The sequence below is a fragment of the Crocodylus siamensis genome, chromosome 5 (genome assembly GCF_052110815.1).
Source record: "Crocodylus siamensis isolate JL-2025a chromosome 5, ASM5211081v1, whole genome shotgun sequence".
Classification (NCBI taxonomy): domain Eukaryota; kingdom Metazoa; phylum Chordata; order Crocodylia; family Crocodylidae; genus Crocodylus; species Crocodylus siamensis.
In genome coordinates, this window is record NC_143399.1 from 2,578,032 (window position 1) to 2,590,089 (window position 12,058).

The 12,058-nt window shown below is 45.7% G+C and overlaps 1 protein-coding gene across 3 annotated transcripts in view; it reads left to right on the top strand.

Moving 5' to 3' along the window:
• AKR1A1 (aldo-keto reductase family 1 member A1) overlaps positions 1-9,362 on the top strand; it is a 29,956-nt gene extending 20,594 nt beyond the window's left edge. For all 3 annotated transcript variants that reach the window (XM_090047256.1, XM_090047258.1, XM_090047257.1), the window contains 3 exons: positions 1,059-1,131; positions 2,712-2,798; positions 7,588-9,362. In XM_090047256.1, the coding sequence (XP_089903382.1) occupies positions 1,059-1,131; positions 2,712-2,798; positions 7,588-7,653 (226 nt within the window). In that variant the 3' untranslated portion in view covers positions 7,654-9,362. The remainder of the gene's footprint in view (positions 1-1,058; positions 1,132-2,711; positions 2,799-7,587) is intronic.
• The last annotated feature ends 2,696 nt before the right edge of the window (positions 9,363-12,058 follow it).

The following is a 12,058-nucleotide window of genomic DNA, read 5'->3' on the forward strand; positions in this document are numbered from 1 at the left end:
CCCTCCATAGCATAACATAGGGTTTTTCATTCTTCTGAGAGTCAGGGAAGCTCTTCAGAAGGAAGTAAAGGTATTAGGCTATGTCTGGAATAGGATCAATGTCTTGCAGTCAACTTTTGTTTTATCCTTTGTCCCCCCTGGTTCCAATCACAACAACATGGATCTGGGGTTGGGGTTGGTTAGGCAGCTGGTGGAAGGACAGGCTCTTCTGTTCAAGCCTTTGGACAAGGGCTAAAGAGATTTGGGCTCTTTTCCTGACTCCCCCACAGACTTTCTGTTTTGATCCTGTGCAGTAGCTTGAGTTGAAGCTTTCATAGGTGGCAGCTCCTTCTTGGCGGTTCAACTTCGAGATGCGTGATGTAAAGATGTACCAAATCTGCTACGTTCTGGTCGTTCAACTGCGAGACGTTCGATGTATAGATATATCAAACATCTCAAAGTTGAACGATCAAAAAGCAGCAGATTTGATTATATCATAGAATCAATGAGTTGGAAGGGACCTAGACAGATCATCGAGTCCGACCCCCTGCCATGGGCAGGAAGGAGCACTGGGGGTGGCAGGGTCATAAGACCCCAGGCAGGCGCCTATCCAGTCTCCTCTTGAAGATTAAAGATATCTGTATCTGATTAAAGATACCTGTATATCAAACGTCTCAAAGGTAAACGATCAAAAAATAGCAGCCACTTATGAAAGATGGGTGTGTGTATTTAACTTTTCTTATAGATTAATCAGCTCAGCGACAAGTTTGCCCTGCTTCGGCTTGGGGTTGTTGGGTTCCAAGTAATAACCATGTCGGACCCCCCAAAAGGGACTGAAGGTCCCCATGGTAAAAGGAGATGGCACAAATGCCTCTCTGAGAGAGTACAGGCTGTATGTACGCATTCAGATAATTTGGGAGAATTCTTGCAGGTTTGTTCTTGGTAGAAAAACTTATCTGGAGCCGTGTGTACGGACACTTGAATGCTGAGGCCCGGAGAAGCAGAGAGCTGGCGCGGCTGGGGCAGATCGGGCCGTGTGTGTAGAAGTTAAGGTCTTTCTCTTCCTCCCGTGTTACCAGGTGGCAAGCCCAGCGTAATGTGGTTACTATTCCCAAGAGCGTCACCCCTGCTCGTATTCTGCAGAATCGCCAGGTGAGAGCTTGCTCCCGTCTTTCGAAGAGAGGATTTTGAGTGAGGCGCAGGTATCGGCAGTGCTTTTCTGTGGGGGACACCTAAGAGTTTCACAACTGCATAACAGCAAACCAGGCTGCCGAGCCCATGACTTACGAGCAGCACTGCAGTCATTGGTGTTTAGGTACAGAAGCAAAATAGATTCATCTCAGTTTTGAGCAACAAAAAGGCTTTATCAGCAAGCACTTGCTTTTCAAATAAATAGATCTTGCCATTTATAAAGGCAATCTCTAGTGCCAAGTTGTCTCATTAGATAAACGTTAGGTAAATAAGAATTTCTGTTTCTCGTGACATAATATTTCCCAAAGCTGCTTGGTAAAGAACAGTTGCTCTTTTGTCTTTACTGTCCATTAGGGGTAGTCGTGTGTTTCTGTAGGAAGCAGTCATTTGAATGACACGCTCTAACTGGACTAGCTTTATTAGAAGTATAGTTTTAAAGCTACTCCTCTCCTGCTCCAGATGAAAATAGAGATTGTGTATTTCACTTCAGAAGTTAGAGTTAATAACTCTGTTCGGGTGCAGATCTTTCTGCCTCAGATTTTTAGTTCGTACTCATGGAAAGCTGGATAGATAAGTGCAAAAAAAAAAAAAAGGAGGGTCTGATCATGCAGCTCTCTTTCATATTAAGGCAAATGCTAATGACACCAGTGGAAATATTGAGCAGTGCCATTAAGCAGAATGAAGCTGTACTGATGCCAGTCTAGAGCAGCTGGGAACTGAATCTGGTGCACTGTGAAGCATTCATTCACCAGGCTGGCCACCGTGATTTTGACTTCTCTGAGTTTGCTTTTGGATACCAGGAAAGGCTGAAGAGTCAACTCTGAGTAAAGACCTCAAAGTTTAGGCCTTTATCTAAAATTTTTGTTGAGTTGGCTCAACTAATTTAAATGAATACATGAGCGGAGGGGAAAGCCTGACTTGGTTCCATTACATTTACCATTTACGGTCCCCCTAAATAGGACCCTTAATTCTTACTCTAACACTATCACAGTTTTGCCCCCGATGCTCGTGCTAGTTACTGAGATGTGAAATCAGGGAGTTGGCGCGCTCTCAAGTTGCAGCTTCCAATGCAGTTATTCTTGTCAATATTATTTCACACGCTACGTTTAATTTTACTTTTCTTTGGATTTAAATGTAATCATTAGACTTTCTGATACCACCCTGAGGTTTTACTTTTACAGTCCAGACAGGAATGCGCGACAGTTACAACTTCAATGATTCCAGCCTCCTTTTCCTTTGTATCTTGTTTTTGAAAAGGGGGGTTGCTGTTGCTCGTGTCTCCGGATGGCATTTTGGAGTGGTTTCCAAGCCCCGGGTCTGTGCTCCGATTTCAGTTTCTTCTCTGATTTGTTGAGGCACATAGATGCGAACCTCCCTGCTGCAAAGCCAGCTACCTATTTCTGCATTCTCTAGAGAAGATCGGGGCAGAGGGAGGTCGGCAGGAATTGTTAGGAGCGTAACAAAGCCGGGTGGCAAAGTTGAGAAACAACTAAGAATGGAAACCGCCATTTTAGAAAAAATGTCTTCGCTCTTTGTTTTAGGTGTTTGACTTCAGCCTCACGGATGAAGAGATGAGCTCCATCAGTAGCCTGAATAAAAACTGGCGTTATATTGTGCCGATGATTACGGTAACTTCATTTTCCTGTTCTTCTGGCAGTCGAAGCCCCATACGATATGTGCTTCTTGCAGGTCTTCCTGCCTTTTGCCATTGCTTGTCAGGACTGTGTGTGGACAAAACACTTGATCTTAGGGTAACAAAGCTGGAGAGCATTTTAAATAAAGATTGGTGCTGGAGTTGCATAGGCCTAGGTGGGGAACCTGGTGCATGTGTTAAATTTGTGAGTTTTAGTGTCCTCCATTCCTGCAGCTTGCCCAAGGAGCTGTAGAAAGCTGAGGGAAAGTCAGCTGGCTTTGCCTAGGGTAGAAAGAGCAAAAGGGAGGGGGGTGGTGCTGGTTTCTGCATAGTCCCTGGAGGTGGATTACTGAAGAAATGCTGCCCTCTTCCCTCCCCAGTACCACTTTCTTCTCCTTCTTTTAAGACCACTGATTCTTGCTGTTTCTCCACGCTGATCCTTTTACCGATGCAGACCTGATTCCCGTCTGGCTTTGGATCTTGTCTCATTGCTCCTCAAGTTTGCTCCCCTTGAAGTAGAATTATGCTATAGTCTTCCTTGTTCTTTAAAAACAACTGCTGCTATACCTACCTCGGTGGCTATAAATCCCTCTCCCTTATTTCTCACTTTTCTAAACTCATTGAATATACTTGGTGCAACCGTTGCTACAATCTCCTCTTCTCCGGTTCCGGGAGTCCCGTTGCCTCTGCTCCACTGACCCTGCTGTCTCCGATACCTCTCTAATGATCTCTTGATTGGGTTTTGTACTCTATCTTTGCTCCCTTTTACATGTTTACTGCTTTGAACCCTGCTTGTTGTACTCTTCTTTTAGAAATCCTGGCTTTCCTTTTTCCTGTTGATACCAGTTTCTCCCTAGTTCTCCTGCGTATCCAGTCATTCCTCCTGTGTCTCTTGCTTCCTCTTTCCCCAAGTGCTCTCCGATGCCTGACTCTTTCTCTTGACCTAGTCCCAGGAGGGAGGTCTTGCTGCTGTCAATTGTAGCTTGGCTAATCCAAACTCCTTTTGTTTCTTTTAAAGACCTCTGTCTGGTGTCCTGGGTGAACACACCACCATCCTGTCCACTGCTTGCATTTGTACCTTACGTGCCCTCTGACTTTGCTTCTGACTGAGCTCTGGCGTTGCTCCATCCAAGTCATGTTGTTCCTTGCTCCATGATATTTTGAAGAACCAAAGTCTCTTTGTCTGTCCCTGTTGCTGAACTGCTCACTCGGGTCCTCCTCATTTCCTCTGCATGACGACTGTGTTGCCTCCTTCCGCTCCAGACATAGCGCTGCGACTTGAAGTGCCGTCAGCCTCGCTCGGACTGAACCGCAGATGCCAAATGTTTAAGTGGCTCACGCTTTTTTCTGGTGTGTCTTAACGCCGTAGGACTCTCATGTGGAGAGGATAGTGGCAATATAAACCAAGTAGATGGAGTCATTCCCCATATACATTTGGAAACTGTCACTCGTGCTCTGTTGCTTCGTCGTTATTCAGAACAATCTCCCCTGGGCATATCTGCCTGTGAACTGGTCTTGGAAGAGCTGACTTGACGTGGGTCTGTTATTTAGGTTGCCTCTCTGCCTTTCCGGTGTAGGTGTCTTTCTCTCCACTCCTTCATGCAGGTCCAGGGCACCATATAAAGGTGACAAAGCCGTGGTACAAATGGTTTTGCTAAGTTGCACGTAGAAACTCAGAGCGCTTAAATGCCAAACCTACGGCTGCTAATCCTGACAGAGAAGGGAGTGTTAGGGTTAGCCTGGACTCGCTCCGTGCAATAAGCAGCAGTTTTGCCCGTGGTGCCATTGAGATCTTCATGTATGCTGAAGGATCCTAGGAAAGCCCAGTACCGCCTGCATCAGCAGCTCAAGATTTTCTTCATCCTTCTCTGTTCCCTTATCCTCAGAAGTTACCAGTGGCTGATTTTGTCCCTGGGAGTCCCTTAAAGCGGGTGCTTCTGCAGCATAGGCTGCATTTAATGTTTCCTTTTCTTTTTTTGGCTGCCTTTTCCTAGAGCTTTGGGGAAATGTGCGTATTTCCCTTGCTGCCCCATCCGCTCCCCTGCTTGGAGCAGATGTGCTGTAGGCACATGATGCGTGCTTCTGTCAGCGGTGAATCCTTTTTTTTTTTTTTTTTTTTTTTTAATAGCTGTTATTTTTAGCAGCATGGATCTTCAGAGTCAAATCTTCATCAGCAGTGGGGCACCCATCAGGTCTCCATCTGTTCTTAACTGACACCCGTTTGCGCTTCCAGGTCAGAAATGTGTGCACTGAATTGCCAGCTGGCCTGCAGAGAGAGCTGTTAGAAGATGCACATGCAGGGATTACAGGCACACCTGTTGCTGGCACTACAGACCTTGCTGTACAAGCTGCTAATAAAACATGATGCTAATCATTCACAAAATGTGCTAAGAACATGTACCTGGGGTTGAACTAGCAGCTGGGATCATTCAGGTGCCTTTGTCCCATGGAAGAAGCTATCAGCATCACAGTGATTCGCTGAGTATCTATTGAGATGAAACATAATAGTTCAAAGGGCTTCACTCATCCCACAGAAGAAGGCTAAGTGCAGAGCAGCTGGGCTTCAGAGGCACTTCTACCTTGGACAACAAAAGACAGGAAAAAATGAGATGGGGGAGAATTAAAATGCAAATCTATTGGCCTAAGGTCTGAATGAGACTCTCTCCCCTGCATCCCTTTTCAGTAGTACTTTCATCATCTCTTTTTCAAGTCTTTCATGCCTGTATTCTCAACACATCTAATAGGTTGTAACCAGGCTTTCATGAATATGTTGCTAGGTCACAGTTGATGGACACATGCTGTTCTTGTTTTATCGTGGTACTGTGAAGCCAAATGGACCAATCTAGCGCAGAAAATAAGGGCATGATTTAGAAATTGGGCTCTTCAATCTATATTCAAGCAGGTGTTGTGAAGTTTTTATTCCTTTAAGGTCTGGATCAGCCCTGTAAAGGGGCAGGAAAGCATGTATAGCCGTATCAAGTTTTTGCTTCGAAAAACAAATGGGTGACAAAGCGACGTGTTTAGTCAAGGCTGCAGTCTCTCCATATGCATTGACTTACTGTGCTCTGAAGAAGTAACTACTTGTGGTCTTGAGCTTAATTTACTTTATTTAAATTATCTGAGCCTGATGCAAAGGGCAATAGGTAACCTTCACTCTCTAACACCCCCTAAAAAACAATACAAGAAAATGCTTCCCCCTTCCTACCCTTCAAGACCCACTGAAAGGACCAGATACCGTGCAGTGAATATTTCACTACTTGATCCTTATTGAGCCAACCCGATTCATAGAGAAATCGTAGCATAAGGTAGTTGCTGCTTTGGCCTTGATCATTGGTGAGGCTTGTATTGCTAACAAGAAGTGCTGCCCTCTGCAGAGCAACTTTGAAAAGGAATAATTGAGCAGGCAGAAAATAAATGGGTACAAGAGTGTGGTTTTTGGGGGGAGGGAGGAGGAGTTGCTGACTTTCCAGTCCAAGGAAGACCATGTTTCCCACTGGAGACTGTAAAGAAACTGCAGATCCCAAGTGCTGTCCCTGGAGAGTGCCGTGGATTTGATTTTTTACAGATGGTCACATTTTGTGGGTGTGTTAAATTGCCTTTTTTCTTGAGAAACAGGGAAGCCTGATGTACTGGTTCTCTGCTCCTCAGTCCCTTCCCAGAGCCCTCTCGTGGCCAATGTAAAAATGAATCCTGCTGCACTGTAAATAATGCATTAGTAGGGAATCCAGTTGCTGGTTTCAATGGGGTGTTTCATATCGACAGCTTCCTTGCACCAGGATGCAAATTTACAAGTAGACGTTGGCTTCAATCCTAAAATGTTTCCTGCTATGGTCCCTCCACGGAGATCGGAGTGATTTTATTTATTCCCCCCCACTGTCCCTGCTCCTTCCCATCTGCTGCTTGCCTGGAGTTGTTAGCAACTTCATAAAAAGAAGCTTGGAATCTAAATCGTGCATCTCTCTCATAAGTCATTTTCTGACACGACACTTGAACGCATCTCCTCAAACCCCTGCGTTCAGGACGGGAATGTGGGTAAAGCCGTGGTCCCCCTCAAGTCAACAGGAGTGTTGCCATTGACTTCAGGGGAGTGTGTCCCGCTGTTTCAAGTCAGCATCTGTGAGTCGGAGCTCCTGGATCAAGAACCAGCTCTGTACTGGGCGGCACTGGGACGTGGGAGACCTGGGCTCCACTTCTGGCTCGCCCAGGGCAACCTCACAGGCCAGTGGCAAAGTGACTTTACGTTTTGTTTTTTTTGGTGCCTTGATCTTTCTTCTCTGTAAAATGGGAATAACAATGCTGACTTTATTTTGTAAGTGCTTTGAGAGCTGCAGATGAGAGGGAGCAGAGCCTTATTTAGTAATACTGTCTATGTGAGCCAAAAAGCACCTTATTTTGCCTCTGTGCATCCAGCTGTAATACTAGGATTATAATGGCACTTCACAGGACCGTAGCTATTACTAATGTATTTCTGAAATGCTTTTGAAGCGCACAAGTACTTGGAACACTTATCCAGTAATAGTTAGACATCTCAAACCCTAATTATTCTTATTTCCGTTCCTCAAGCCCTCACCCCTGGAAAACTGACTTTTGCTGAAAAAACTCTTGCGGAAAGAAACAGCTTCCCAATGGCCCTGTGCCCCTTTTGAGAGAAGGGAGAAAGGTGGTTGTTAATCAGCTCCTTTTTAAAGACTGGGGCATACAGTTCTGCACTGTTTAAGGTTTAATTTTAAAACAAGAATGGGACTTTGATCTTTTTGACATTGATTGTCTGTCTCTTTTTACAGGTGGATGGAAAACTTGTAGCGCGAGATGCTGGACACCCCCATTACCCGTTCAATGATCCCTATTAACTACAGTAATGAGATGTTAGAGCAGACTCCTTGGGCTGCTCTACGAGCTAGCTGTTGTCGTATTTTATTATGAAATCTTTGCAAATAAAATCTTCTGAATATCTGGCTTGTGTTGGCCTGCAGGATAGTGCGCTGCGTATAATCCACCCTCTTCCTGCAGGTATTGCAGTGGCCTGATCAGAGCAGCTGGAGGGGCATATCATGATTCCTAGTTGGTTCCTGTATTGTAATGTGAAATATTCACAGGGTGGGGATGACAAACCAGAATCTAAAGCTGAAATTCAGGATAATACACTTGTGTAAAGCAGTTGTCAAGGCTTTAGCTATTATGCTAGAATTTGTAGGTGGGCATGGAGCAATAGTAATAAAAAAAAAAAAAAAGTAACTAACTGCTTAATCCTGAATTTCAGTCATTTCCTAAATGAAAAGCAAAACTTCCCAGGTGACTGTTGTGTTCATGTGTGAAAGCATTGATTAAAACCCACATTTAATTCCGTTCTCCTTTTGGACTCTTTGTGGGAGATGTAGAAATATACTTCTTTTTTCCAGTTGCATTTGCCTGTCTGCTACAGAAAATAAATGCACAGCTGGGAACAATCTTCTGCTCATTTCCTGCTCCTTGGTAGTTGGAGAATTTCAAATCTGGCCAAGCTCTGACAGCATAGTCTGATCAATTGAGCACAGGACTTGAAAATAAAGGGTTACTGCATACAAGTGCAGTCAGCATCTGTGAGTCAGAGCTCCTGGATCAAGTACCAGCTCTGCTACTACTTGTATGGCCTTGGGGATGTCATTTAATGTCCCGATTATCGCTTCCCCATTACAGTGTAGAATTAATATTGACTTACCTTGGGAGCACAGCAGATTTAATAGCGTTTTTTTTCCTTTGCTCAGCTAACTTCAAGGGATTCCTTAAGTTTTGAGGTCTCTTTTCAGATAGTCCATAGGCAATTCTTGTGTTTTGTTGCCATGAGAAGGAAACCACTCTAACTGGTAGTAGGTGAGAAGTAATACTATTTATATTTCCCCAACAGCTGGTAAGTACAACCAAAAGTAGAAGAGAGAATTCACATACTCAACAAATAATTTTAGAAAAAGGGGCAGAAAATAATGGTGGGGTTAGTTATCGTGGCTTTTGTATAACTGAACTTGTTTTGCTTTAAGACGAGCAAAAGATCATCTTGTCTGACCTTCAGCATAGCACAAGATCTCAGCGTTCCCTGCACAGACCTCCTTGGTTGGTGGCTGAGCTACAACTTTGAGAGATGTTCAAATGAAGATTTTTTTTTGTGCCTTCTAAATGATCTCCATTGCTTAGTAAATCTTCATAATACAGTTTACATTTAAACGTGTGCTAATGCAGCAACACGTCATAACTGAACTGCTTTTGTTTAAGAAACGAGGCCTTTTCTTTAGGGGAAAAAATATCTCTGTTCTGTTTTTTTTCTTTGACAGCCAACATGTTTGTTCTAATTATTGTCCAGTGTTAATCAAACCTGGGTAACTGAGATCTGAATATTATCTTGCTGCTGATCGGTAGTATACTAATCTCTGCTATAGGTTGCTTTCCTTTACAGACACTGTGCAAGAGAGATGGCACTCTGTAAGCTCTTGGAGCACTAGCTGTTCCTTTGAAGGAAGATTTTGTGCCTGTTTATTACATTTTGTCTGCTAATTGTGTGTGCTTTCAATAAAGATGGTGATCAGCATCTTGTGGTTTTTTCCCTAGGTTTTGGATGGAATGAATGGCAAATACAAGAAACCCAAATAAATCTTTTTTTAATTTCTATCTCAAATGATAGTGTCCAGTAAAAAGGGGGGGGAAGGGACACAAAAACTATGGTAAAAGCAAGGCTTTCTGCTTGTGTTTAATTCTGTAGGAACCCAAGACCTCCAACTCGCCACTGCTGTACCACATGTCTCTGAATCTGCTACCACCCAAATAAAACAGTGGGAAATGAGCTTTAAGTTTTAAATGGTGCAGCTGTTTCTGGTACTTGAGTGGGAGTTTTGAAGGACTTCACACAGCTGCAGCTGTGAAGCTGGGGTTATGTCCCCCACATTTTCTATGTTGAGAAAAGAGCAAAGGGTATCTCTGGGCACAATGGGGTCCAAGGAACTGTTAATATTAACTCTCAAGGCCCAGGTAATAGCTGGCAGGGTGGTGGGAGTTTCTGACAGATCATGAGAGCTATTAGAGCTTTCCCAAACTATTGGGATACTCTCCAGTTCCTATATGCTAGGAACTCCTACAGCTTTCATGCAAAAACATTAAAATATTACAACTGTGTTGTTGCTACAAATTAAATCTCAGACTGATGCTCTCTCTAGATAACTGCTTGCGTCACAGTGGTGCCTGGATAGTGCTGGTACTTGTTGGCATAGCTGGCTCAGTAATGGCCACCTGTTTTGGCAGAGGATGAAATCCGACAGGGACTTGAGGCTCATATCACAGGTCACTGAGGTTGTTGGCTTTGCATGTTTAATAAATGTTGATGGCACGGAGCATCCTGTGGGATTTGTGCTTAAAAACTGGTTTGTGTGTCTTCTCGGTGGTGATATGTGCCTTCATAGTTTGTAAGGCTGGAAGGGACCTCGGAAGATCATCAGGTCCAGCCCATCGGGGTCAATAAGACCTGCTGTGTGTGCAACCCACTTTTCTAAGTGCCTGAGGTATTCAGAATAGTGGCAGTCTCTTAGCAAGGCCAACCAGTATTTTGCTGGTGTAAAAAGAATGCAATTGGATGCATCTGGTAGTGGACAGTTGATCAGTATTTTGAGCGTCCCTCTGCCCCACAAATTACGCCTACATTGCTGACACCTGATTTGTATGAGCAAATGCTGTGCCCCAAGAGGCCATTGCAGTACAAAGACTGGCAGGATTTGGAGTGGAAGTAGGGAAAATTTTATTGTAATAGGAGCAACTTGTTTCTTGACAGATTTCTTCAATCTAATCGAGCATCAGCGAGTTCCACGAGCTTTGTTCTGAACAGCCGTCCCACTCTTGCTGGGGGCAGGAAGGAAGAGAGACTAGGAAGTAGAACAGGAAGAGGGGATTTGCCACCCCCACGGTCCATGTATCCTGCCTCCCGAGAGTGACCGGTGCCAAGCATCTCGGGGGAAGGTGTCGGGTAATGACTAAATAAATCCAGAGAGAAATTTTTTTCTAATCCTCTCTCACTTAGAAGTTTGTGTGTACCCAGGCCCTGGGAGTTTGCATCAGCTGGGATGGATCTGTGGACATTTTTTGCTCGTCTTTTTCTAGTCCATTCTCAGCATCAACTTATCTTGCTGTACAGGCTAAGGCTGGATGATTATTTCCCTTGCTAAGGCTGGATGAGTGTTTCATTTGCACCTATCAAATTTAAATTTGGTGCATTCAGAGTAAAAAGTGCACCCTTGTTATGCAAAAGAGAAGTAAGAGAGTTGGGTTTACTGTCTCTTACTGGCTTTCTTAGGTGCGATGCTTAGCAATTGAGATTGAATTGCCAGTTAAAACCTCATAGCCTTTTCTGTCTTTCTATGTACTGAAGTTTTGTTTTTTGTTTTTTTGCTTTTCTTTAAAAAATGTGTGTGTATACGACCCTCTCAAATCCTTCCTGTTGCACGGCTCTTATGTCTGCTGCGTCTGGGGAGCCAGGCCGGCCAGGACTGGGACAGTGAGGGTATGCCATGGATGTTTTTGTTCCTTCCCACTCACGATGTTTTATCCCACTGTGTTCTTGTTCCTTCCCACTATTTACGTCTCCTCCAGGAGATTGTTTTGTGCGGGTTTCTGGCACAATACTCAGGGTGTGGGGGATGAGGCTGTGCCTCCCAGCTCACATGGACTCTCCCAGACTACAACTCCCAGCATGCCCTGCCCTTTCCCACCATGCCACGGAGGCGGGCCTCCCCTCAGCACTACGCTTCCCGGCATGCCTGTCGCTGCCCGCTGCGGAGAGGCCCCGCGTTGCGGCGGGCGCGGGGCACGCCGGGAGCTGTAGTGGCGGGGGCGGGGCCTGGGGGGTATATAGGCAGCCCGAGGGGCCGGGGGCAGCACTCTGCCGCCGCCGACGCCCCCTGTTTCTGGCACCCGCGTCTCCTGCGCGCTCCAGGTACCGCGGGCCGTGGGGCTCGCTGAGGCGGGGCGGCCGCACCCCGCCCGCCGCGGGGGCCTGAGGGGGGGGCGGGAAGCGGGGGGGCGGGAGAAGCGGAATGGGGAAGGCTAAGGCCTCGCGCGCGGTGTGAAGGTAGTGCTATGGATTCTCCCTCGTGCCCCCCCTTCTCAGTCACAGTGGTACGTGCCGCCCCCCTCCCCCCACAGCCTGGCTGGAGGCACCACGTGACCCGGCCCCCATCTTTGTTGGGGGCGGTGAAGCCCCGTCACCTGCCGCGAGGCTGGGGGCGGGGCCTGCCGCGCGTC